This window comes from Drosophila pseudoobscura, chromosome 4, assembly GCF_009870125.1.
Source record: "Drosophila pseudoobscura strain MV-25-SWS-2005 chromosome 4, UCI_Dpse_MV25, whole genome shotgun sequence".
Taxonomy (NCBI): Eukaryota; Metazoa; Arthropoda; class Insecta; order Diptera; family Drosophilidae; genus Drosophila; species Drosophila pseudoobscura.
The window spans coordinates 3,771,956-3,799,818 of NC_046681.1; the positions used below are offsets into that span (position 1 = coordinate 3,771,956).

Below are 27,863 nucleotides of genomic sequence, written 5' to 3' on the forward strand. Positions count from 1 at the left end.
TAAAGGCTTACTGGTCCTATTTGATTTAAGGAAATGTTTTAAATGTACATTTCGTTTGCTTTCCTGAATTTACCTTTTTTTAAATGGAATGGCAATATCAAGTTATCCACGAATATTTTTGTATTTATTTTGCTAAGTTTTTATTCTAAATCTTTTTAGAAGTGCGCTGAGTTCCCCAAGATGAAGTTATTGAGTAAGAGCAGTGTGTCGGAAGTAGATCTACCTATTACTTGCTGGTTGTGAGGCAGTCGTTGTCTCAGTCAAATATGTTATTCTTGTATAGCTCTGCATTTTTTCATTGTGAATTGTGCTTTTCAGCCTTAACAGCTTTTAAATTCCGATGAAGCACCGCAAGCGTTTCGTTGTCTCTCTTCCTGCATCCAAATATAAACTGAATTCCTCTGTACTCATGTGATTTTCTCCTTCTAACTCCTCTTTCCATCCTAATCCTAAAACAACACTTGCCCCATGCTCACCTGCGCGCCCTGAGACTATGCTCTCAGCAACATTGGGTCTAGATTAGAAAACGGTTTAAAATTAGAGCCAAAAGAGTTTGGATCATAAATCGAATGATTTATGTAGATTATTCCCATACTCTTTCTATACTCTTTCCACGTATTGACCAATATGCTAGCTGCTCCTATACCGTGCCGTCCGTTCCATCTGTTTTCCGTCTCTTCCCACAAGCCATGCGAGGAAGGGAATGGGAGCGAGGCAGTGGATTCCGCTGCGGGAAGTTGTTGTGTTCATTCTGGCTATAAGTAATATAGATCCGATCGTAACGTGTTTCTGCATTCTACTGGTATATGTATGTATATGCATTCCTTATGAATCTTCGGTTTTGGCTCATACAATCATACAATTTTTGGATGATACAGAATGTGTACATAAGTACTGGGGTCGGAAACGCTTACTTTTGGCAGTTTGCAGTATGCAAATATTCTAATGAATATAATAAATGCACCTACGAATAAGGTTTTCGCTGCACGAACTCTTTTATTGAGCGATATTTAAGTAAAGCTATTAAATACATATAAGCACTAGTGTGCGTGAGCTCTATATGTTTCGAGAATCGAATCGCCAAATCGAATATGGGGAAAGTTTTAAAAATATTGAGATGCATATCGAGATAAGGGGACAATTTTGCGAGTTTTTCGACTAGTTCTTCATTTGTTTGTTGGATCTTTTTTTTCGTTCCTTGCTATCGTTTTCCACATTTAGCATTACAAATTTCAGTTTTTATCAGGGACCGTTATCATTCTCAACTATATTTTAAAAATCATCGGTAATCACCGGTAACAAAAAGAAAAAAATCAAAGCTATGGATTATTCGACAGTTTTTAGTGGTGGGGAGCTGAAAAATTGTATTGATATCCAACTGAGACAAGGCGAAAGCATTGGAAGAAATTATATTTTTGTGATGAGGGATCGGCGAGTAGATACAATAAGTTGCCCCTAGTTTATTTTCTCCCGAGTTTGCTTCCAAATTTAAGAATCCCACAAGATAAAACGTTACGGTTGAACCATTTCTTTAAGCGTGGAAACTTAGTAATATCGGCTTACTTGGCTTAGTTTTTCGCTGTTCATTTGTATAGAGTTCTTTCTATAGAGAGATTTGTATCTGTATTTAAAACAAGCGGAACATCATAATAATAATAATAATGTAATAATCGTTTGTGCAATCGAAATTTGAACGAGATAGACACAACCCACTGCCACTGCTTTATCAATCCTCTGAGAGCATGCTGTATGCAACCATTCATGAGCGAACTTCACAATTGTGAAATAAGCTGATGGGACTTGAGCTGAATTATTTCTGATAAGAGTACATACATATGTATAAATAAATGTACACATAGTATTTGAATGAGTAATTCGAGTTCATATTTTAATTTTGTTACGATTCAAAGTATTTGAATGAGTAATTCGAGTTAATATTTTAAATTCGTTTGCACATTTGATTCTCTTTCTCCCTTTCGGCTTTATAATACAAATTCCTGGTTATTCTATACATACATATGTATGTATAAGTCTATATAAGTATGTGTACGTATAGGTAAAGAGCAGACTATATAAGAGATATGTGCGCTTCGGCATCGAATTTCACGTGATGATTTTCCTGTTGCACTCGGTACTTCCTTTGCTTACGCTTGTAGGATACGAGGCATAGAACTAGCACAATGATGAAAATGGAACAAAGAACATATGCAGCATGTTCAGGAAATTCGAATTCAGCTGGTTTTTCCGTAGGGGTTGTAAGGAGTTTCGCCGTAGTTGTAAGCAACTCCGTGGAGGAGTCGTCCCAGATGCTCGAGGAAGTGGAGTCGTCCCAGGTGCTCCAAGAAGTGGAGTCCGTCGAAGTCTCAGTTTCATGAGTGTCCTCAGTCGAGGTTGTTGTGGGTGCACTTGCGGTTTTGGTTTGCAGCAGGGGTTGACAGTCTCCATTGCCGTCGGTGGACATTATGTATCCAGGACAGCAAATTTCTTGCATTTCCGTCTTTTTTTTGGTCTGAGAATATTTCTGAATTAAAACCGTCAATGCGCTTTGAATGCCACAACATGGTTTACCACTTTTTTTGGACTCCCGTTGATCTTCAGTTTCTTGAAGTAGTCCGCGAATGGTCCATATTCATTTAATGGGGTAAATTCCTCTTCGGTATAGCTAATTTCAACGGGCTGACTGCACAAATTCGGATCTCGATGGGCCCTTATCATCTTGTATGCCAAAATGCTTAGGAAAAATATGAACAGAAACTTTAGCATTATGCTGTATTAGTAGTCCGCACGGCAAAGAAATTAAAATTCAACTAAAAAAAATTCAACGGAATCAAATTCTTATTCTACTTGCGAGTTCCGATAAGAAAGCTTCTGTAAAATAAACTTTTTCCCTCTGGGGCACACAGTAGCCATCATTCCAATATGCTTTCCATTTATCGCATGTTTTTGAAAAGTAGCAGCTTAAGCCGAGCTTTCTTTATGTAAGTCGAGAGATGTTGCCTAGCTTAGGGCTTAATACAATGTTCAACTTTTTTATAGTGATCCAAGGTAAAGCTTAGATACTTGGTTTCCACTGTATAAAGCTGAGCGCTTGGCTATGCTATGCTTAAAGTTTGTGCTTATAAAGCATACCGAGCTTTAACAATGGATATGATATCGTCGGAGAGCTTTCGTTCAGGAGAGCGAGAGCACGGAACAGTGCTAGTTCAAAGTTAATAATCAGAGCAGGAACAAGTAACATAGCCAAACAGTGAAACAGAAGTGAACCGTTCAAAGCACTGATTCCATTATTTAATCTATGTGTATAAACAAATTAAAGAGATTTGTATTAACTGGTAGGCAGAGATTTCTATCAGCTTTGAGCTCTTTCTTCTTATCTTTAAACAAAAACGAGGGGGAACGTTGTGAGTTGCTGCGGACACCGCAACTCTACAGTTATACCCGATACTAAGTCAGTATGGCTCTCCTCCGGCAGACGCCGCTAATATTAAACGACACGACAAAGAGTGCGTGCGGGAGAGACAGAAAATCAGTCTGAGCGTGACGTCACGCGCTGCGTAGCCACTGCAAATTGATTTGTTTCCTTTGGCTATAAAAATGATCAGATCTGATCCAGATTCAGCAATCTGATAGATATGGTCGGTATCTATGATTCTGCGTTTTTAGTTTTCTCAAATCTGCAATATTGTGGATGCAACAGATTTTCGTCCTTTGTGTGGGCGGAAGGGGGTGGGGCGAAATTTTGAGATATACGTTTTATAGTGAGATCTAACAGGATTGCGGATACCAAATTTGGTTACTCTAGCGATAATAGTCTCTGAGATTTGGGAATATCCTTTGCGGGGGTGGAAGGGGGTGTGGCGAAATTTTGAAACAAACTCGTCTCGGTCCGATATATTAGGAGTGTGGATACCAAATTTGGTTGCTCTAGCTTTTATAGCTCTGAGATCTAGGCGCTAATGTTTTACTCTAAGCAAAGCCGCCTATGCTAGAGAGAGACAGGGCGAGAAAAAATTAAATTGTTTTCTTGATGCTGGCTATAATAATAATACGATCCAGTTCAGATTCTGCAGCCTAAAAGATATGGTCATTCTCTACGATTCTGCGTTTTTAGTTTTCTCGTATCTTTAAAAAAGTAGATGCCACAGATTTTCGTCCTTTGTGGGGGCGGAAGTGGGCGGGGCGAAGTTTTGAAATATTTTTGTAGCAGTGACATATCACAGAAGTCTGGATCCAAAACATCGTTGCTCTAGCTTTTATAGTCTTTGAGCATTAGGCGCTGAAGGGGACGGACAGACGGACGGACGGACAGACGGACAGACAGACATGGCTCAATCGACTCGGCTATTGATGCTGATCAAGAATATATATACTTTATGGGGTCGGAAACGATTCCTTCTGGACGTTACACACATCCACTTTTACCACAAATCTAATATACCCCAATACTCATTTTGAGTATCGGGTATAAAAAGTCAACCATTTCTTTGACCATTTCGGAAAGATGGCGTTATATAAGCGAACAGGTAGGGGCTAGTTCTGCCCGGTACGACTTTTGTCTGCGAATATTTGGTAGAAATTGGTATAAATGAAAAGTCTGTGAAGCAGTAACCTTCAATCCTCTGTTTGTCCCAGTTTCCGTATTTGTTACTTTGCATCCCGCAGCATATTCATTAGCATCTGGGTCGTAGGGAACCTTGCGCAAATCACATAGACACTGTTCAAGACATCCATCTCCTTTGGATTGTTGCGGTTCGACTTTAGCAAACTTACGAGCGTTTGGGTTCATGCTGCAGAGTATGTTCTCAGGTTTCAAATCCATGTGAGCCGAATCATTTGAGTGCCGATGGTGCCGATCACATGTATGAGGAGAACCTTCAACTCGGCTTCGCCCATGCAGCGATCCTGGCTGCAGAACTATTTTTGCATCAACAAATGAAAGTCCCAGTTTAGCTTTTGTCTGTTGATGCTGGATTATAAATTTAACAAATGAATAGGTGAAACAAAAAATTTAATTGCGATGTGGCAAATGCGGTGGAGTTGCTCAAAAAACAGAAATCGGAATGCCGAATTTGAGGAAGAAGATTTTTCTCGGGTAAAATAAAAAGTAAATATGGGGTAAAAGCTTATTCGCGGGTAATAAACACAAAATATATAATTCGTAATAATATTACAAAAATAAAAAATTCTACAAATGCTACATAGTATATATGCCCTTTACTAAATTCGAGCCAAACCGCATTATTGTTGTGTGCAGTGCTGCCAGAATCTTCTAAGCAAAAATTGCTAGATTTGGGAAGATAAATTGCAAAAAATGTCTACAATTTTCATGAAAATTGCCAATGGTAAACCATTAAAATTTTAATTTTCAACAAATATACACATACAAAGATATAGTAGACTCGGCCAAATAAAGGCTAAAAGACTAAAAGTTTGCTATGTTGGTTCCAAAGTCGTCAATGAATTGCATTTCGAATACATTTTTAATAATGTAGGTGCACTTTGCAAGCTGAAAACTGCTCCACACACATGATTACTTGTGGCAATCGCCGTGTGTTTGCAGGCATAGAACTGCTTCCTGTTCCTCCGTTTTGGTCGACTTCGAACGAAAGGCAACATTTTTTGTTTGTTCCATGCGCCATTACATTCCATTACACGTACAATAAGCTCGCGTTGGATCAGTTGCAATCCTTGCGAATCCATTACTTAAACACCACCAACATTAAAAGAGTTTTCAAACACTATCAAGTTGTTCATATAATCGAGCCACTGAGTTAAATACATGTTCCGATATCTTTGTGAACCCTATTAATCGCAATTTCTGCAGTTGATGACAAAAAGGTATACAAAATACAAAACCCTTGAAAAAAAATATAAAAATTGCCAGTTTTATAATAAAGTTGCTAAAATTGCTAAATAACAATTTAAAATTGCTAGATTTGTGGCTCCATTCATTGTGGATACCACAGAATTTCGCCTTTTATGGGGCCGGATGGGGATATATGTATACTCTTCCTTCTGGGTGTTACCTACACATCTACACAAAACTAATAAGTCCGATATTGGCTAATACACTGTTTACACTAGGGTTAAACTGTTGAGTTTTGGTCAGAGTTTAAATTTTATAGGATAAGCATATGGGCCTAGTGGTTTCACTTGCGATTGTTCGATTTTCCGAATATTTTAACGCTGTTCTGCCTATCGTATTGCCACTAGTAACAATAAAAACTAGTGTATCGAAAATCAAATTATGGGGCTTACAAATTATGGCTGAGGTAAAAGATGAAAATAAATAGAATCCTTTAAAGAAATTGTATTATTGCGTTAACCATTTGCATAATTTGATTTTTTATAAAATTTTGCTAGAACCACCCGCACGTATCAGCTTTCCAACTCAATAAATAGAATAGGTGCAAGTGGAGACACGAACTCTGAGTTGCTGAGCTAACTCATCTATCGATAGGTAACTCATGTTAGAGTAAATAGCTATGTTTTTATCAGTGAGAATAAAATAATAGTCTCTTACTCATTAGCAATGCAATCACATGAACTGGTTTATATTGGCAAAATATTTGCAACTTTTATCTCAGTCCAGCCAAGTTGTATTTAATAAATTTAACCAAAACCAAAAGCAAATAACTTTTATTTGTGTTAGCAACAATCTAATATAGCACTTTACAATAACAAATAGAAGGAAATAACTTCTGTGGGAACAGACGGGAGGCGGGCCTGCCTGTCGTTATCAATTGTGATATAAGATATAATATTTGCCTGTATCGGATCATAATATTATTCTCAGTGAACTTTGGTCTTCTGTTCAAGAATTCACTACGAGATTGCCTGTGCCTGCCTACGAAGTGTGACTGTCTGTTGCATTTTGTTCGATTTACCGTTTGTGTTAGAGAAAGAGTGCGTGGAGAGAGACAACTCGCTAGAGAGAACACAATGGGTGGAGATGATGCGTGTGGGCTAGAGAAATAAATGGTAATAATTGTCTTAGGGGGATTGTTTTGCAATGCTGAGAGAGCAGTTGCGCTTGAGAGCTTATGACACCATTATAACTCAGAGTTATCCGCTCAGAGTTATCCGCATATTTATATAAAATGATGTTTGCTCTACACACTTGGGTGTTCACGGTGTTAATCTTTTCGTCTCTACATAGTCCCTGGAAATCCGTTTAATTTCTGTCCATATCCACTCTCATTCCCATTGCTGTTGTGGATGTGGACTATTCATCATACATACATCTCACTATTCACAGCGAAACCGCTAAGATCAGCATCCTATCTCAGATTTACGCACATATTACTCCTACGATTGAAAATAAGGTCTTCAGTTACAATAGAAATCTTTGGTTTTTTCAATGAGTTTTTATATTGCTCCCATGATAACGGAAAACCTAGTACAATTGAAATCGGTAATTTTAATTAAAGAGAAAAACGCATCAGATCAGTACAACAATATTCTTACATTTTTGGCACCAATTAATTCTGGTTATGTTATTTTTTCAAATTTTCTTTTTATTTACATTATTTAAATATGTACAAACATTTCATAGAAAGGAAATTTTCATGAAAAAGTCGAAGGAGCAACTCGTCTGCTGTTTGATTTTCCGTCTCTGTCTACAAAAGAACTGTACACATGGAGGGGGAAGGCGAGGGGACAGGCATTGGCAGAGCGACCCGGATGGGCGGGGCAAGCTTTCTAGGTTGAATTAACCCATCGACGGCGCCTGTCAAAGCTCTTCCCCTGGCCCAGATCCTCCAAGAATTTCGGCTGTTATCACAAACTAAAACTAAATTTTAAGTCGTACGTTGAGGGTTGCTTGGCGGGGGAGAGGGTGGCAGATTGGGTGGCAGGGTCCAGGTTGTTGGCCTATTTTTCATTTTGATAATGTCGACTTGCTGATGCGCTCGCCTTCACCCGACTTCGATTCTCCAGTGGCCCTCGTAAGTGTTGCAATTGGATCTACTTTTTGTGGAGGTAGCCGCCGTGGCCGGAGGCGCCGTACGAGGAGATTCCGTGTCCGGACACGCCGTACGAGGCGATGCCGGGACCAGAGATTCCGTGGCCGGAGATTCCGTGGCCAGAGATTCCGTGGCCGGAGTAGCCGGAATAGCCGTGGCTAATGTAGGCTGGAGCGGCAGCGGCGACGGTGTGGGTGACGGCAACGGCGGGCTTCACATGGCTCTCAACATGGACTGGCACTGGGACGGCCACCTTGTAGGGGACTGGTCGGTCCACATGGACTGGGACCTTATGGATGACGCGCTTCTCGACGGTGTAGGGTACGGGCTTCTCGACAGGAACGGGGTAGGGCTTGTCAACGTGGACGGTGTAAGGACGATCGACGGCGATCTTGACAGGAACCCTGACGACCTTCTCCACTGGGTAGGGTTGGGGCACCTCGACTGGCACTTTGACGATCTCCTTCACTGGCACATGGACGATCCTCTCGACTGGGTAGGGCTGAGGCACGGGAACCTTGACAGGATAGGTGACGGTCTTCTCCACGGGATAGGGCACGTGACGCTCCACCTGGTAAGGAACCTGCACGGTCCTGATCACAGTGTTGGTGTGCACCTGGGTGGGCAACTCAGCGACAGCTTGGCCGATGGGTCCGCCTCCGATACCAATACCCGATCCAAGAACGGCACCGCCCGCCGAGGGTCCATAGCCGTAGCCCAGGCCGTGGCCAATGCCCCGCTTCTCCTGCTTCTTCTCTGCCGGCTCGGCGGGTTCGGCGGCCTTCTTGGGCGCCTCCTCGCTGGCGCTGGCCACCAGCACGCACATGGCCACAAGGCCGAAAATGAGCTGCAATGGACAAAGGAAAGCGAACAAATAAATTAAAGTCAAACGCGTTGACCGCAATTGGGCTGGCCAAATGGGTTGGGTTATGCAAACAGCGACTACACCCGCTTCCGCCTGTCAGCCCATAATTTGGAATATGACGGTTACGCAATGGCTGAAAGCTTACTGGGCAACCAGCCAAGTTCAATGGTGCCCCAGGTTATGCGCGCAAGTGAATTTGCGGCCAAACATATTGGCAATGCGGCGTATACGTAATGGGGCTCGAAATTGGAGCAATGTTGTGGGTGATTGGAATATTTGGATATACTCTTGGCGTGGCGACTAAATAATCAGATTCGCAATTCGTGTCAGTGCAATAGACATTTACAAAGGGAATGGCAAAAGTATACATTGGTTGTTGGTCTTCCAGGTGGGAACAGCCTTGAGCGTGTTAAAGCTTAAGGTTTTTCCAACAGTTTGGTTTGGTTTTCAAATATCAGTTGCTTGCTGGGTCCTGAATATTTCAGAAATATTTTTAGAACTTAGCAATGATGTTTGTAGGAAAATTAACTTTTTTATTAGCATTCTTACAATACGTGAAATAGGTACTTAAAAATTAAAAAAAAATGTTTGCAATCTAACACCACTTAACGACAATGAATAGAATAGAATAGAATTCTATTAAATGTGTGTTCGACCAACAAATGTTTTTTTTGTAATTTTAAAGCATTTTTAAAAGTATCGACATTCGCTTTATCTCCTGTCTCCTTTGAAGAAACGGTTTCAAAAATTAACCTCAAACGAGTTTACTTGTCTGAATTATTTCAAATGCACTCGAATTACCACACCGAACGGACTGGGCTATGCCATAAATAATGTTATTTAAAAACAACTTTAACCAAGATCGAGTTCTCCAAGCGCGATTTCGGTTGCTTTTGTTTTAATGTAGCTATGCCTTGGAATCACTTTGGAACAGAACACTCAATAGCTGGGACCGAACATACCATGGATTTCATTTTGCACTGGGTTTTGCACTTAACAACTTTGGATCAAGAGGGGCTCGTATGTCTCCACCAACCCGCAACAGTAGACTGAATAATATCGCACAGACGTCGCGAGCTTTTATATGGCCGATGCTACTGCGGGTCTGTCTTCTGCGGTGGCTGCGCAGTCGCCGCGAGCCAAGATCGAGTCTTGCAGGCGTTTGCGCAGCAGCCCGACCAAAAGCTCCTTTTCTTTGCTCTCTCCCTTTCTCTCATTCGCTCGTTTTCCGTCTGTGTGAGCAATGGCCCGAAGGAAACGCTTCCAAGAAAAGCTCTTCTGGGGGTGCCTCTCACGTACACTGTACGTGTCGTTCGTGTGACCATGCGCCTGTGTGAGTGCGTGTCTGTGAGAATCCGTGTGAGCGTACTAGAGTCGAGCTGACTTCTCCCACTGGCAGTTGTTAGGGCGCGAGTACCTGGGCCACAAGTCGATAATAATTGAAGAAACGACCTTAAAATATTTCACTAAAAGTTGATAAATAACTAAAGTAAATTATAAATTAACAGCCGAATTCTTGTACATAATATTATACTAATAGTAAATAGTAATTAACCATTTTTCACTTTATTGTTGCGCCGGGCTAAGATTTGGAAATCATGTCCCCTGAAATGCTTGATTCAGAGAAGGCGTTACCAGCCGCAAATTATGTTCTGGCATTGCTGGTTAATATCCAACCGGTAACACTTCCATCATGAAATTAGGCACAGAAAACTATGCTCCATAGCCATCATGAAATTAGGCACAGAAAACTATGCTCCATAGCCATAAGTCAAATTCACATTAGCCACACATCACTTTCCACAACTTTGGACTGCAGTTGCAGTGGCTGTTGCTGTTGCTACTGCAGTTGCACATTCGATGTAAATGTTCCGCTGGAAAACATGCGCCGCGGAGTCTGCCAGGCTTGGTTCTGTGGGGCTCGTTTCTGGGGGCTTCGTGACTGAACTTTTGATCTCTGATTTGTGTTTTGCTCAGTGTTTTTCTTTTTTGTTTTTTAATTTTTTGGCAAAACTCAGCCCGAACCTCGATATGGGTGCATTGATTGAATGGGTCTTGTCTGTGGCGGATTCTGTCTGTGTGTTGGTAATTTGACATTTTAATGCTGCCTAGGAAATACTCGCCAATGGCCATGTAAATGGAACGTGTGAACAATGACTAGACCACAGCGATCATAAAGGAGAACACTCCGAGCAACCAACAAAAATAGCGCTAGATTTATGTGCATTAAATTAATTGCTGATATAATGTCCGAACATAATGGCAGCTGGCGTATTGGGCTTTGTAATGTGCAGTTGAAGGCGAAGGTCGTCCATCATCAATATCAACATATCAACAACTACATCAACATCACAATCGGTGGCGCGGGCTCTGAGTCAAAGTTGAACCACATTCGCGGGAGGCGGCGAGGGGACCGGCGGGTGGTAGGCCTTCCCTTGGTGGCGCTTCTTTTGTGGTTAGCCATCGCTTTGGCGACGGTGGGGCTGTGCTGTGCCCTGGCATGAGCACATCCCCAGTAGCAGCAGAACCACCGCACTGCAATCGTGCGGATGACGTGCGAGCTTCCATATAAATTATGCAGACCCAAAACGAAATCAACAATCGAAAAAGCTCAGCCCCAGCCCCAGCCCCGAGCTCAAGTTCAAGTTTATGCATCGGGCCTTTATCTGTTTTGTTCAGTCGGGTTTCTTTGTTTGCCTTCTTTTATGGTTTTTCTAGATCACTTTCATTTTGTTGTTGACTCGCCAACATTGGAATAAATGGACGGAGATGGATCGAAGATCCAAACTAGCCGAGTTGTTTTCTACTTAAATACCCGGTACCTAAAACGTTTGAGGAGGGTTTTGGGATTGGTCGACCATCTTTCAATATGGTTTAAAATTTCAATATTACTGAAAAAGTGAATTACAGTTCACCATTAGAAAAATTTTTCCAAATAAAGAGTTTTTTATTGTGTAATATCATTTTGTGAGGTTATTCTGAACAAGATATAAAGTGTCATTTCATTTCACTTATTTTAAGGGAGTTCGATTAAGTGTAGGCTATAGCTATAACAAAGAAAGGTCTCTACAATAGCTAATAGCACAGCCTCTCTGCCGACATTCCTTTTTTTTATTTGTTTCCTAATGTGTTTAATGATTTAATGGTCTTCTTTAGCTAATTACCAAGGCAAAATGTTTGAAAGTGTGTGGCGCTTAAAATGCTTTGGAGTCTATAAAACGCCGGGTGGAGTCAAATTTGAAAAAGTTCCCCTATGAGATGGATACGATGTTCTTTTGAAAATAAATTAGAAAGTAGACCATTTGTGGCCGTCGCAGGAACTGCGAACTCTTCCATCTTGACAAACCAATTATGATAATATGTTATTATATTCAATATCAAAATAGAAACGTTGCCGTCTCATCAACAGTCGCGAATATGCAGATACATCTGACAGCTATTAGCATAAGATACAAGTAATATTAGAGTCGCTCAACAAGGGAGGTGGGGCATCTTCCATTAGATAATCTGATATTTGACATTTTGCGTTCACTGGCCGATCGCCTGCTTAATTTATTTAATTAAAACTCGTGTGACGTCAACGCCGGACTCGTTCTCAAGCTAAAACAAAAGCCAACTTAATTCCAAATTGCATGTAAAATAAATACTCTTGCCAAGAGTATCCTAAGCTTGAAGGGGTGTGTGAAAGGCTTAGAGTAAAGAGGTTAACATTTAGATGTAAAGTTGCAAATGAATTTTAATTTATTTTTTAAGCTAAGCTGACCCAAATCAAATTATAATGGATTTAAATAATTAAATGGGCTTCCAAATTTGAAAATGTTGCAGTATTTTTCTTAAATTAGTTACCTTCTTTCGATTTTATGTTGGACATATGTTGTATGTGCGATTTTTTTTTCAAATTTTATTTCGTTCATTAAAGTTACGTTAAATTCTAATTGATAGTAGCTGCATTTATTAGCTTTTCAGAGCTAAGAGATGCTCTTAGACTTGTTGTAACATATACTCCATGTTTGCCCAAAAAGAAATCGAAACTAAATACAGATTTATCCAGATTTATATACAGATTATTACTCCACACACATATAAATGTACATTTGTTCCGTCCAGTAGAAGAATCTCATTAATTGTTGGACTCTTTTTATGGCAGTGTATTGACTTCTATTGATGTCTGAAACTAGTCTTCCAGGTTTTAATGTTATTTAATCTTTGATTTTCTTGATACACGCCCAAAATTAATGATCGCAGGGGATTTTTTCTCTAAAATAAATTTGTATACTAAACAAAAATTGTTGTGGGAATGGTAAGTCTGAGATACGATGATGATATTTCGTTTAGAACTACTTTCAGTGGTTCTTTCTGCTCTGGAGAATTGTTTGGAAAACCCCTTCCATTAAAAATTCAAATGATTTAAATCTGGGACAGCACAGCAAAGCAAACACCTTTCGTGTTAGCAGGCCATAAATTAGGGGAGTAAAGCAGAGTGAAGTACAAAAAAAATACATAAATAAAAATAAAGATATTCACATTTGTCTTAGCGTCTTTCCATAAGCTTTATTCTTCCTTCGGCAGTCGAAACAATCAACCCAAAAATAAACGTATTTGTTGAAATATCTTTTTGCGAAGCAGATTAAAATATTATATATTGATGGTAATTAACGAATCGAGCCGCGAGTCCGGCCATATGTTATAGGGCAAGCGATCGATTTATCGATCTCTGCCCAGCATTTGTCATTTGGCATTTGAATTGGAAACTTTTTGCACCTCTGCGAGTTTAATGTATAATCTAATATACACTCGCATAAGATATCTGTAGTCCCGCACAGTCGCTCACGGCTGCTCCAGATTTGAGATGCCTCGCATTTGTCAATCGAATGCCGAACATGTTTCGCCGTCTGATCCGTGCAAATATGCTCGAAAGGTGATTAAGTTTTCTTTGGTTTTCATTCATCGAAACTGTGGAACAGCTTTTTGTGTGGAAGCCAACTAATTGCGGCCTAATGGCATGTGAGTTGATTCCTAAATTGTCTAGAGCGGAGTCTCTCAGATTGATAATTTGATTGGTGCTAAGTGGATTGCCTAACCGGAGAATGTCTGCTGAGTTCTGTAGACTGATTTGACTCTACTCACTGAAATTTCTGAGTACACACACAGCAAGGCAATTGTATCTATTAACTCTACTCGAAAGATATCAAATCAAGGAACATTATCACCCTTTTCCCTACACCTAAGGTCTCATCACTCACCTGCAAACATTATGTTTGATAATCTATCATAATCACGAGCCCCGAAAGGAAGCGGCGAAGGTAAGGCCAGAGCTAACGTTACTAAAAGTAAATGCAGCAGTTAATTGAGTTTTCGGCTAGTACTTGTATTGCTTGTACTTCATGCTGCTACATCTGCCAGGGTCAGTCCGGGCCTAAGTTCACCGAAATTTATCATAATTAACGAGACGCTCGAGCGACACAATTTGACCCAAATTTTCGGAATTGAAATCGGAATGCGAAGTGGCAAAAGATTTTCTTCTGCCGGGCCATCAACGAAATCACCGATTTCGTGCTGGAGCTGAAGTCTTTCGGATTGTGATTGTGGTCTCGAGGTTGTGCTGGGTTCGAGCTAGGTTCGAGCGGGGTCTGGTCTGGTCTGGTCTGGTCTGGGGCTGGCGTCTGGTGCAGACAAGTAACATTTGTCAATTGAAATGGCCAGAAAAACACAGGCTGGTACGGACTGCGGACTGCGGACTGCGCACTGCGGGTCGAAGACAATCGTGCAAAACCTTCGACATTTAATTTGGTTTCTGTTTTTTGTTCGGTTGCACGTTTGGTTAGCAAAGAAAATTGTCTAGAAAAAAGCTGTTTACATGGGGCAATTTTTGTGCCTCTCTTTTTCTGATGGTAATTGTCCGCAAAAAGGTCAAAAAGAGACACACATTTTTGATTTGCAGGCTGGTGCTGATGGACACGACACTATTTTCGCTACTGTTTTGCCTAATTTGTGGCTGTGACCTCAACACCCTCCTAAACCAACAAAAATGATGACCTCTCGTAACGCTTGTTGGCTATTAAATTTCGGACCGTAATATATTTGGGAAATATACAGAAATTTGTTTCTGAATTAGAGGCGCGAACAATGGACTGGAAACGAAAATAGCTAAAATGATTCTCTCGATTTGACATTTTCCATGTAATTGACCCAATGCGGTTAGGGGCCCGGCCCCGCTTTGGACCTTGAATTACCAGACCAAGACAATACCGCAGCACCACCTTCGATCAGAGCCAAACACGAAATGCACGCGGAACCAGACTCTGGCCTCTGACAGAACCTGAGAGGCAGGCCCGAAAGCCGGCGGATAAATCTAGCAAAGAACTGGCTGTCACGCCCTCCTATCCGCCCACACCGAGACCTACAAGCCACCGTGCATTGAGAAGCGAATTAGGCTGGCCAAAGATCTGAAATAAACGCAAATAAAGACATTAATTGAGGCGGATCGTGAGTGGATCTCAATCTTTTTTGGCACTTCAGGAACAGCAAAGCATTTCTTCTCGGGCTTTAGCGGAAGGAGTTTAATTTTGATATTGGTAATTCGAGGAATTAAACAAGATATGTTTGTTGATCCTTTTAAAAGTATTGCGGCTACCTTTCTTGGATATACGAGTGACTTGTAATTGAGCAGGCACTGCTTAGCTCTTTAATTCCCATCAGTACAGTCGAGAATTCTTCTGAAATAAATAACAATTGGCTTTTAACATTGTCATTTATATCTCGTACTTCACTAGAATTTTTTTTTCGTTTTCATGTTTGCGCCGAGCTCGTGTTTGGCAATAAAAATAAATAAATAAATCATTTTGAACTCCAGCCATTGTTTGGCCGTACGAAACCTCCGCAGCAATTAGTGAAAAAAAACATAGCAAACAATAAGATCACAAAAACAGAAAAACAGAACTACTAGTAAAACAGAAACGGAGAAAACAAAAACTTGCCGGCCTGGGAATTATGTCGTTGGCTTTTCGTTTTTCTCGTCTTAGATTTCTTGAGCAAGTCTCGAGTGTGAGTCTCGAGATGGTGTGTAACACCCCGAGATGTGATGTAAATTTATGTTTTAATGTGGCAAGCAGAGCAAGCCAATTCCCAGGCGAAACCCCGACACAAAGAAAACCTTTTCTAGTGTGGGTTTTATAACAATGGATGTGTCACTAGAAAAGGGGAAATAGCAGAACTGATCCGTAGATATATCTGGCTGGAGGGGAGTCGAAGGACGTCGACACTTGGTAAATAAAGAGTTAAATACAAAAATATATATCGAAGCCCAGTTTTGTTGTTGTTTGCAGATATATGCAGGATGCTCTTTTGGTAAATCAGATATTTTTGTGGCTACCTTCTCAATATTTGATGTTAGGAAGACCTAACTAAATCGGTCTAACTGACAGACTCGACTGCTCGATTGACATTCCATGCTTGGCTTCCATGCCGTCACAGTTCATTGGAAAACTAGACAAATGATTTGCCTTTAGCACGCGACTACGCCCACGAACATCAATGAAAAATTAGGCAAATGATTGGCTGCCACAACATATCATGCCACGACCATGTGAAATACAAAATTACTAATATCAACAGCGCCGCGCAGAAGACAATGAGTGGGGGCTGGAGATGGAGATGTGGCAGAAAACCGAAGCAATCCAAATCCAAATCCAAATCCAAGCCACTAACTGCTTGTTGCAAATGCCACAGTGACACACTAACTGAGTGACTTCCAAAGCCCCAAACTGCAACAGCAGCAGCAGCAGCAGCAGCAGCAGCAACAACAAAACTTTTGCAACTATTCAGAGCTTTGGCTCCTCGAGCTCGACCTGTTTCAGTCGGAGCTGGACTCGTAACTGGACTCCAGCAGTGGCCGAAAGTTTAGCCAGATTTGGGAGTCTGCTGCCGCTGCTTAGCCTTTTTTTGTTGGCGAGAGATGTTTTCCTATTCAATTGGTGGACTATTAGATTGTTGAATGCCCCTTAAAGGCGGTGCCTCCACTTGGCTCATTTGACATAGTTCGCGGCATAGATAAAGAACTTGAAGGAGTGTCCGTGTCCACAACCCAGAGAAACACTTTCAATACGGAAATTGCCAGGGAATGAGAAATCATTGTGGACTCTGGTTCGTTGCCTGAGTCTTTTGTTACGTTTGGAGGCAGGTGAAAGGATTCGCTTCGCTTTCGTGCGAAACACACCCGTGGACCAGACCAGACCACATCAGACCAAGCCATACCAGCCATAATTCATTGAACAATTGCATAATCCGACTGACTGTGATGCGGTAGCGTTCGTAGGCTTAATTGTTTGCAATTTGAATGCGCCGCGATATGGGGCGGAGACCAACAGCCAGAAGTCAACGGAGTCAAACATAAATTGATGTTCAGATATGATCTGGACTATGAGGAAGAATATTTGAGTTGAGCATGGGGCTAACTATGGATAGGGCAGCTCAACTATGATATCCATAGCCATGCTGATTTGCTCATCCATATGTCTCAAGCCACAACATACGAGTATCATCGTGGGTTCAATAGACTTGGCATTTAGCTGAAATCGGATCATGTACCACGTCAATGACTGCAATTGCATTGGGGCTATGCATTGTGGCTGTAACGAGTATTTTATTTGCAGTTTGCTGGCCAAATGAAACAGCCGGCCAAATGCAGGGCAGGCCGAAACAGAAGGCACACATGAAGAGGCCAGGTGGGAGGGCCTCCGAGTACCTGGGGTTTCCAGATTGCCAAAGACGCTCGCTTCACTTGACTTGGTCCGCTCCGACTTCGACTTCGACTTCGACTGCGACTTCGATTACGTTTGCAATCGGAGCTTCGGTTTTGGGTTTTGGGTTTTGCGCTTACAGTTTTCTGTTCGAGAAACTGGTGCAAGTTTTTCTGATTTAAACTTTGGCTGTCAAATAGACAGGCATTTTGGCAAAATCGAAAAAATAACAGCCAAAACTAAACCAAATTAATTTCGCAATTGGACGACAACTATGCGGCGATGCAGACGCATTCGTTCGGATTTTGGCGATGGACAACTTGGCTGGCGATGACCTTCAAAAACCGCCGACTAGATTGCCGTTCATTAGAGCAGAGTTTCACATTTGGCAACATGTGGAACGTCTTTCGTGGCTTTTCTCAGCCAAGCCACCAGCGACGGAAGAATTGCGAAAATACATTTTGAGCTTTTCCATTTGCTCCGTTGCCATCTTTTGTCGTCCGCCGTTGTGTCACCATCGTTTTGGGTCAATTAATTAAATTTCAGCAAATATGCGAACGTCCCCCTCGCCCAACTCTTTGCTCCGCCCCCATCGCCACGGGAAATATTGTTTTAATTGGGCAAGCCGCGCTTGCTGGTCGCAGAAATTTGTTGCCTTGCCCCTGCGCCGCACCCCTCACCACCCTTCTCCAACCATCGATTGGGTGCTCATGCCTGCCCCACGACATCATTGCGTAAATGCTGCCACTGGGCGATTTCTCCAGATGTGCGCGATCGAAATCGATCGATCTGTGCGCTGCGTGGCGCTGTGGCTATGGGCGTTTGCAATATCTCTGATTTATGGGTTATCAGTGCTACAGATATGAGTTTCCGCGATGATGAGGATGTGCTCAATGAATATTCATGTTTATCGGTTAAAAGAGGTACGATAAAAGAGAGAGGGAGCAATTTGAGAGGAAATAATATGCATTTTGACTACTAATTGCAAGCCGAAATGAAGATATTCTAATATATATGTCACAAAAGCTGCAGGGTATAAATTTCTAGAAGTTTCTATAAATAAAGATAAAAGCATTGTACAAGTAATAATTTCCTTTACATATTTGCGATTTTAGATAATCAAAATTCATAAAATTCATTTGTTGTATTTATTGTTTTGTTAAATGATAATGAAGTATCCTTTACAAATTATGATTAGTTCCAAAAATATTGCATCATCCCTGTAAAACAAATTTAATTGACTTTATATTTTTATCTGTGTACATAGAGGTTTTTTTTTTAATTTAAATATTCTTAAGCAACAATTTCCTACTGCAAAGGCATTTTGTTACCATTAAATTACTATCTTGGTGATCATGAAAATTCTTGTTTGAACTAATTTTATATAATTGGACCCTACGACTGCGACTCGACGACAATTAGGTTCGATCAGGAGATCCGCTTTGTAATTGCGCGCGGTTGCACAACCCGAAAGACAATCCAAGTCAAGAACAAAATAAAACACAATATATTTGCAATGAGAGTGTACGAGTATGCTTTTGAATAACACCTACGAGAGTGCGACTGAGTCTGGTGAACCACCCTCCGACAAGACCAAGAGCAAGAGCAGTTGCAAGCGCAATTTCAATGGCAATTTGTAGCAAATTATGGTTTAAGATACGAATTTACGAATGCATGTACATATTTACGTGTAAGTGCAGTGCCACCTTTTGTGCCACCGTCTCCGCCCTCACCCTCTGTTAGAGGTGTGCACATGCTGTCTATAAAGCCGACGACCTTCAGGCTGATGCTGATCTAAGTGAATTCTTTGGCCTGGAACTGGTTCTACCCAGAGACGGTGATGGAGACGTATCGGCTCTCTTTGGAGTCCAAATCGGAGAATCGGAGTCGAAGAAAATTAAATCACAAATTAACAAGAACGGGCGACTTTTTATTAGAAAGTTGTTTTAGTTCCGTCTGGACTGAGCAGCGTCCTTGGGATCGGGCCTCAAAGTCGCCGTGAGGGCTTTGGCCTCGTCGCAAACAAAAATAAAATGCGAGTGCGGCCAAACCCCCTCCTGAAGATGGACAGATCCCGAAATTAAATCTGTTGATATCATATCATCAAGTATACTGCTAGCTTGCTTAGAAAAACGGTTTTAATTGCCCTCGTTTGGATAATACGTAGGAGAGGCGGACCGGTTCGAGAATCTTTTTCGGGGGTAAACAAATACTAAACAGCCCTAAACTTAATTGATACAATTCATCAAGACACACATAATGTTCAGAACTTTTTTGCATTGTGATGGCCTTTCGAAAGTTGATATTTTGGTATTTGACGAGGAAAAACCCCGCTTGGTTCGTTCACTTGCCGTAAAAAACAGAAAACCGAGATTAAATATCAAGTGTCTTCTCTTCTCTCACTTTTGATCCTCCGATGACCGACGGGGGCCGTTCTACGCATGTGGCTAAATGTTATTAAAATTTACGACCGACTTTTAAACGAACTCAGCGGAGACAGTGCCCTGACGTCGACTGGTGAATGGATCGTCATCTTCGGCAGTGACTTCTCTGTGCGACCTTGCACGTGTCTCGGCGTCTCTGGTCCCAGCTACGCGAGCACATCAGAGGTAATCTCTGGTGTCATTTACATTACTTGACCCGTGATGGATTATTGAGTGAGGCAGTAAGTAGCAACTTGCGATTCCTTCCGATCGAATGCGAATCCGTTGCTAATTTGGGTCATGCCATTCAAAGTGACTGGCAATGTGAGCAGATTACAATTGTTAAATGTCAAATGTCAAAGAGCATCACAGGGACACTAAGTATATGTATTATGGGTGCAATGATGGAGTATGGAACTAAACAACCCGATCTCATTCAATTTAAAAGGTACTAAATTAATTACCCAAAATGGTATTATTTTCAAGAATATTGAAATCCAACAATGGATTGATTTTACGAATGATTTCATCTGTTCTTTCTTGTTACTATATTTTTTAACTATGGAAAGCATCGTGAATAGGGTTTTAAGTTCACTTTATAAAGCCTCCAACAATAAACCATTGCTTTGCCATTTTCTTCTTCAATATGTTTCCTCAATGCTACTATGAACTGTCCACAAACCAAGTGAAACGATACATGGATCCAAATTAATTCTCCTCGATCCAAAGTTTCAGCTCTTTCGGTGCCAAATATGTCTAAATTCATTCACAAGAAAACAATCCGTTTAAAACAATATTTTCTTTATTTACAAAATATATATACAAGACATTGGAAAATAGTATTTTAGATGCTGGATTATTTCCAAAAGCCAACCATCGGCACGAATTGCCAGTGATAAAACAATGAAATAGTATTTTATACGATTTATTTTATTTATCCTTAAACGATTGTCACATATGTATTTCAGTAGCTGTCTATTCAATTCATTGTGCGTTGTAACCTTTCACTGATAAACGTGACAGCTAAAATGTCCATAAATATGGGAATTTACGAACATTTAGCTGCTGTTTACCCTAAACGGGACACTCATCCAACACAACTGTTTCCATTGGATGGCTGGATTGGAAATAATTTACAAAAGGCATTTTTGTTCGTCCTGGGTTCTTAAAAGCTACAGAGAGTGGCAGGGCGGAAGTGCATCTTCCTAGGGTTTGTTTTGTTGTGTTTTGCGGGGGCAGACAGTTGGAGTGGGTGTGGGAGCAGAGACCGTGTGAGAGTAGAATTTAATTGAAAATGTGGCTAAATTTCCTTCCGCTCATTTCTTGAAGGTCCGCTTGCTCCAATGGATCGCTCGGTCGCCCGGAATCCGCTTATTTGTGGTAGCCAGAGTGGTCGGCGTAGACGGAGGCGTCGTGGCCGTAGCTGCTCGCTGGGTAGCTGCTGACGGGATAGCCGTGCACGGGATAGCTGCTGACTGCAACGGTGGGGGCGTGCTTCACCACGGAGTGGGAGACGACAGGCACCTTCACGTAAACTGGGTACGGGCGGTCGACCTGGACGGGAACGGCCACCTTGACGGCCTTCTCCACGTACACCGGATAGGGCTTGGCCACTGGAACGGGGTACGGCCTTGGCACCTCAACGGGAACTGGACGATCGACTGGCACATGGACAGGGTATTTCTCGTGGCGGATAACCTCGTAGGGCTGGGGCACCGGAACAGGGACCTTAACGTACTCCTTGACGGTGACTGGCACCTTTCGGATCACTTCGTAGGGCTGAGGCACGGGAACCTTGACTTCGACAGGCACGCGCTTCTCGTGCACAACAGGATAGGGGCGGTCCACGTGCACTGGTACTGGGATGCCCTTGGTGATAGTGATGGTCTTGTGCACATCGGCCTGCTTGCTGATCACATAAGGAGCGGGGGCGTGGTGGACGGCAACAGCGGGGCCGCTGTGTCCAATGGAGTAGGCGGGGCCGCTGTGTCCCACGGCAATGGCGGCGGGAGCAGAGTGTCCAGTCAGTCCATAGCCATGGCCATAGCCATGTCCGGCAACGGAACCGTGTCCCAGATAGCCGACATCCAGACCGGCGTGTCCGTAGCCGTATCCCAGGTCGAGCAGGCCGCGCTTGTCCAGTTTCTTCTCCAGAGGCACCTTCTCGCCTTCGGTTTTACTGGCGCAGGCGGATGCCACCAGCAGAGCGGCTAGGCAGATCTACAAACGGGATGGATGGATGTGGGAATAAGTAAGGGACGATTCATAGCGATATCCTATCATTGTCCTAGCCCTATCCTAGCACTGATCTTACAAATTTCGTTTACTTATAATCTGATTTTGCCCCGAAGTACGAGTCTTATCCGCTTCAAAGGGTTCTTTTGCATCTTCGAAATGGGTACTCGTATTACCCAACAAAACCGACCATTTTATGCCCCTTTTGGAGTGCTCGATCGATTACCCAATCGCATTAGAAAGTGACTGTGATATGACGCCCACTTGATGGTCGTCTCATCGCCCTCCTTTGCGATTCAAATGGTCAGGTGAAATTCGAACGTGCAGCGCATAGGCAATGCACTGCAGAGCTACGCCCAGCCCCCACTGCGCCTACTTCCCCTCTCTTTAACGATTGCGAACCTGACAATATGTCGCGTCCGACTTGCGGCTTGCGTCATGTCACGCATGCGCAGGCGGCGCAGTCGGAGCAGTCGGCGCAGTCGGCGCTGTTAGCGTCTGGAGCAGCTCTTCGAGTGCACCTGTAGTCGTCTATTAATTGATCAGTTGGCCCGGCCTGCTGTTTTTGCCGTTTGCTAGACGTGGCCGGCACTCAAATTATGATCGTTCATTTATGAGCCGCTTAGTACGAGTACGATAGTATGGTTCAAGTTGAAGTTTGTCATTCACCGCCATTCCGGCTTTGTCTTATGCCATATAACCGTTTTTTGTGCTCTAGGAAGTGGCTGCAGCCCATGTTAAGAAATCTATTTGCAATCTTATGCATAGTAAGAAGTGGGGTGCCCAAGCCATATATAAAGAGCATAATTCACATCCAACCACTAACAATTCCCAGTATGTGCTCAAGCCGTAATTATTATTATTATTATTATTATGCAAAAATTAGTTTAAATCGGAATTACATGTAATATATGTGGGAGTCCTCTACAATTCTATGTCTTTTCCAGAATTCCCACGCCCATTGACATGCTCTCGATCCGATTAATTCACACATTCACCGCAATTAAGATTTGCATTCACATTTCTTGCCTTCTGATTGATAAGATTTTAGATTGATTCAGCTATTTCTATTGTACTTACGAAAACTTTCATAGTGGAGAGTGTTGGGACTTGCCAAGGCTGTAAATAAACAAAGAAAACAATGGAATAGTTAGCATACAAATCAGCATATATTTTTAAATATTTATCGTCGGAAATAACTATTACTCCTTATTTCTTGAACATGCACTGCGCTTAATTGAAAACTTTTCAGATCTAACACAATCTTACGGCACATACGAGTATATTTATATATCTTGAAAACTTTTCAATTTTTTCAGCACGTTTGAAATTGAAATATTATTTAGCACAAATTTGTTTAATTAAACACTTCTTCGGTTCATGCACTTACAAGTAGCGCAGAAATACTATCGAAATATACTGTGTAAGGATTGTAGAATCCCAAGCGATTCCAAACCTCTGACTGGATGCTGTCTGTGGTCAGTGGCGCGCTTTTATACCCCCAAAGAGGTTTTGTGTCAAAACGAAACTGAAAACGCAGCCAAGTCCCAGCCGTCGAGCGGTTACCAAAAGCTTTTCGAAGCCATCGCATCGAATCGCTCTCTCGAAAGCTCGCTACTCGAAGTGGCCCGGCTTGGCAAGCCGCTCCGCTGTATTGGTGCGCTTTGGTTGTGTGCGGGTGACTCGGAAAGCTGCAAGCGGAAGCGCCCACCACTACCGACACAGACATACGAGTGTGCCACCAATACAACGGCAAAGGCGGCTCGGCTGTGCATGTGTGGGTAGAGCGAGCAGTCGTCTTGGAAGTGCCGCATAAAATATGAGTGCAAATTTGCCCTGAAATCAATTTGGGATAATAAAAAATACACACTTAAATAAATTTTAAAAATCTAAAATCCAGAAATGAAATTTATTTTGGGAAAATCCCACAGAATTCTCAAAATTTTATTGTTAGCTATTTATGTATGTTTGGATTTCGATTTCAGTAAACAATCTCTTCGGTTTTCTTAAAATCGTATTTTTGTTGAAAAAACAAAACGTATGAATGTATCTGCCATGAAAGGTCATATGTCTATCAAAATCGTCAGGTTTGTAGAGTCGAAAGTAGAGTGGGAACCTGATTCCCGGAATCAATTAGATCGATAATAAAATTATTAGCTCAGCCTTTGTTTTGACTGGATTATGCAAAACTGCAAAGTTAATATACGATTTATAAGGCTAGATTGTACATTAAATTATGCGGTAATAGATCCGTAGATATGAATGAATATTAGTAATATATGTACGTATATTCTGACCCGTATTTCGTGTTCTAAAACCACGACTGGAATCATATCACCAGACGATGCTTTCATATCGAAATTCTGCTAGCTCTATTTTAAATTCCTGCAAACAGCTGTCGGCTGAGGGGCAAACGATTCCTATCGATGGTTTTCGTTCTACTCAGACTCCTCGTATTTGATGCCTGCCTTCGCATGCTCTACTTCAACCTCGGATTGCATCATTTGAAACGGATCCATGGCAAACAACATTGATACCTGAGGAACGGCTTGTGGTGCCTTTTTTGCTTATGATATGTTTACTTCATTCAGATCTCCCCTTTATTACACCTTGAGGTGGCTCGAGTTACGCATTGAACTTCCTATAGGAACGGGACCAGTGGAAAGCGGAAGTTGCATAGCTCAAATACCTCGGCATATTTGATGTTGCATGCCTCACGGCACGCACTTTGAGGAAGTGTTGCGGGCTGTGGGACTGTAACCACAGTGCCACACAGTGCTACTATAGTCCAGGGATACTATTTCATACGAGTATTGGAGATCGATTGTTTACAATGTTTTAAATGCTCGAATGGTAGAAGAGGAAGGGGAGTCCCATTCGGGAACTGGGACGGGGACTGCGACTGTGACTGGAACTCTGACTGGATCTGGGATCGGGTGGCATGCGTGAGATCTGCTCTCTGCCGCAAAAGTGAAAGGCCTTTATGGGTCGGCGTTGCAGTCGCCGCGACGGAGCAGGCCGTGGCTGTTGCATTTGCACAAAATCAGATTACATATCAGCGGAGCAGAGTCTGCGATTTGGCAATTGCCAGCATAATTATTTGTTAATGCGCAAAGTGAAACCTGTTGGATGTTGGACCCCGCCATAAGACATGAGACAGCCTAAATGATATGCGTGCGCCGTGATTGACTAATCTTATTGTCTGGTCTGGGCTGGCTGCCTGGCGGGTATGGAATTTACATTTTCTATTGTCTTTGCCAAATTCTATAAAAGCAATCGCGCCAAAAACACAACAAACAACATTTATTACTTTAGTTGTTTAGTCGGACTGCTAAACGGCTTTCCAAAAGCGATAAGGGGTCAGGCGTTGAACAATTTAATTGAATCACCCTAATGCTGCTCCATGGGGGCACGGAAAATGCCTAAATGCATCTTTCACTTGTACTTACATTTACAGCTTTGTTGTCACATGCTAAAAACGACAAGGGGAGAGATATAATTTTTGACATTTTTTTGAGTAAATTGTGGACACATTTTCATTTTTTACTGATGAATTTTAAATACTAATTGCCATAATAATAAATAAAATAAGTATAAAATAATAAAATTTTTAGGAAGTATATTTAATTTAAATATTAAATATATTCAATTTAAATATGAAAATATTTAAATTCATATTAAACGAGGGGGAACGTTGTGAGTTGCTGCGGACACCGCAACTCTACAGTTATACCCGATACTAAGTCAGTATGGCTCTCCTCCGGCAGACGCCGCTAATATTAATCGACACGACAAAGAGTGCGTGCGAGAGAGACAGAAAATCAGTCTGAGCGTGACGTCGGACGCTGCGTAGCCACTGCAAATTGATTTGTTCCTTTTGGCTATAAAAATGATCTGATCTGATCCAGATTCAGCAATCTGATAGATATGGTCATTCTCTATGATTCTGCGTTCTTAGTTTTCTCGAATCTGAAATATTGTGGATGCAACAGATTCTCGTCCTTTGTGGGGGCGGAAGGGGGTGGGGCGAAATTCTGAGATATACGTTTTATAGTGAGATCTAACAGGAGTGCGGATACCAAATTTGGTTACTCTAGCCTTAATAGTCTCTGAGATTTGTGGTTGCCCTAGATTTTCGTCCTTTGCGGGGGCGGAAGGGGGTGCGGCGAAATTTTGAAACAAAACGGTCAAGGTCCGATATCACAGGAGTGTGGATACCAAATTTGGTTGCTCTAGCTCTTATGGGTTCTGAGATCCTTGAACTCATATTTTGCAATTGGCAAAACCGACCATGAAACCTGTGTGTTAGAGTGAGACAGAGCGAGAAAGAGTGAAATTGTCTTCGTGATTCTGGCTGTAATAATTATACGATCTGGTTTAGATTTTGCACACTAGAAGATATAGTCATCTTCTACGATTCTGCGTTTTTAGTTTTCTCGTATCGTCGAAATTGTGGATGCCACAGATTTTCGCGCTTTGTGGGGGCGCAAGTGGGCGGGGCAAAGTTTTGAAATATTTTTGGAGCGGTGACATATCACAGAAGTCTGGATCCAAAACATCGTTGCTCTAGCTCTTATAGTCTTTGAGCATTAGGCGCTGAAGGGGACGGACAGACGGACGGACGGACAGACAGACATGGCTCAATCGACTCGGCTATTGATGCTGATCAAGAATATATATACTTTATGGGGTCGGAAACGATTCCTTCTGGACGTTACACACATACACTTTTACCACAAATCTAATATACCCCAATACTCATTTTGAGTATCGGGTATAAAAACGAAATATAGTTGAAACAAATATGTATTTTCAAATTCCTTTCAATCGTAATATTTTCACTCATGGCTGCAAGTTAATGGCATTAATATTTATGTTTAAATGAAAATATTAAAACTTCGTGGCTCGACTTCCTCCAAATTTTGTTTTATCTTTTATTTCTGTGCCTGCCCAAGATCCCAAACCACAAGGAATAATATCTTTTTTTTGTGTTCTCCTCTATCGAATATCCAAATCGAAATGATGGGTCCCCACATAAAGGCTCCCCCAAAATGGAAATCGCTGCTCGGCCGGACATCAGAGCTGCTGAAGGCTCTGCAACTTTTACTTTTTTTTCTGTTAGCAGAAATGTGTTTGTTTTCTATGTTTGGCCAGATGGAACCGACCCAAGCCGAGTCGGGCCGCTGCAGCTGCTTGCCCCAACAGTAAACGTTACAGTTCTGTCAGCTGGCATCGGACAGGCGGACAGGCGGACAGACGGATAAGCGTATCCAACAGATACAATGCAGAGTGAGAGGGAGAGGGGCAGCGATGGAAGGAGACGCGAGGCAGGTGGAAGTCAGTTCGGTTCGGGTCGGTTCTGTTCGGTTAGCCATGCGACGTCTTTTGGATGCTTTTCTTTTGTTGCATGCGGTTGCAACATCTAAGCCTGCCACTCCACCCCTGTGGCCTGTTGCGCCACCCCCCCTACAACCACTGTCTAACGCTCTCTCGACACCCCTTCCTCCCTTTCTGGGGGGCAGCTGGTGCAGTTGCATTTTCAGCGTTCGATTTCAGCATTAACTTTTGTGTGCTTCTTGTGCCCCGCATTTCGGATTCTCATGTTCGGAGTCCCCATAAATTGTGGTCAACCGATGCG

The 27,863-nt window shown here is 42.0% G+C and overlaps 4 protein-coding genes across 6 annotated transcripts in view; 1 reads left to right on the forward strand and 3 right to left on the reverse strand.

Moving 5' to 3' along the window:
• The window catches only part of Ance-3 (angiotensin-converting enzyme Ance-3), a 48,542-nt gene that overhangs the window by 15,068 nt on the left and 5,611 nt on the right, over positions 1-27,863 (forward strand). The gene's annotated exons all lie outside the window — the stretch shown is intronic.
• On the reverse strand, positions 1,749-2,808 carry LOC26532159 (uncharacterized). The gene is made up of 2 exons (XM_015181319.2): positions 2,569-2,808; positions 1,749-2,509 (listed from the first exon to the last, which is right to left on the reverse strand). Exons 1-2 carry the CDS (start codon positions 2,761-2,763, stop codon positions 2,069-2,071), a joined length of 636 nt encoding a protein of 211 aa, XP_015036805.2. The 5' UTR covers positions 2,764-2,808; the 3' UTR covers positions 1,749-2,068.
• On the reverse strand, positions 7,464-9,893 carry Vajk2. The gene is made up of 2 exons (XM_001356191.3): positions 9,792-9,893; positions 7,464-8,811 (listed from the first exon to the last, which is right to left on the reverse strand). Exons 1-2 carry the CDS (start codon positions 9,801-9,803, stop codon positions 7,966-7,968), a joined length of 858 nt encoding a protein of 285 aa, XP_001356227.1. The 5' UTR covers positions 9,804-9,893; the 3' UTR covers positions 7,464-7,965.
• On the reverse strand, positions 20,900-24,119 carry Vajk3. 3 transcript variants are annotated; one of them, XM_015181318.2, is made up of 3 exons: positions 23,616-24,110; positions 23,306-23,344; positions 20,900-22,210 (listed from the first exon to the last, which is right to left on the reverse strand). In XM_015181318.2, exons 1-3 carry the CDS (start codon positions 23,952-23,954, stop codon positions 21,362-21,364), a joined length of 1,227 nt encoding a protein of 408 aa, XP_015036804.1. In that variant the 5' UTR covers positions 23,955-24,110; the 3' UTR covers positions 20,900-21,361. The 3 variants fall into 3 exon arrangements, 1 of the variants encoding a protein (XP_015036804.1); XR_004469578.1 differs by lacking the exon at positions 20,900-22,210 and adding an exon at positions 23,063-23,257 and having other exon boundaries at positions 23,616-24,119; XR_004469579.1 differs by lacking the exon at positions 20,900-22,210 and adding an exon at positions 23,063-23,254 and having other exon boundaries at positions 23,616-24,118.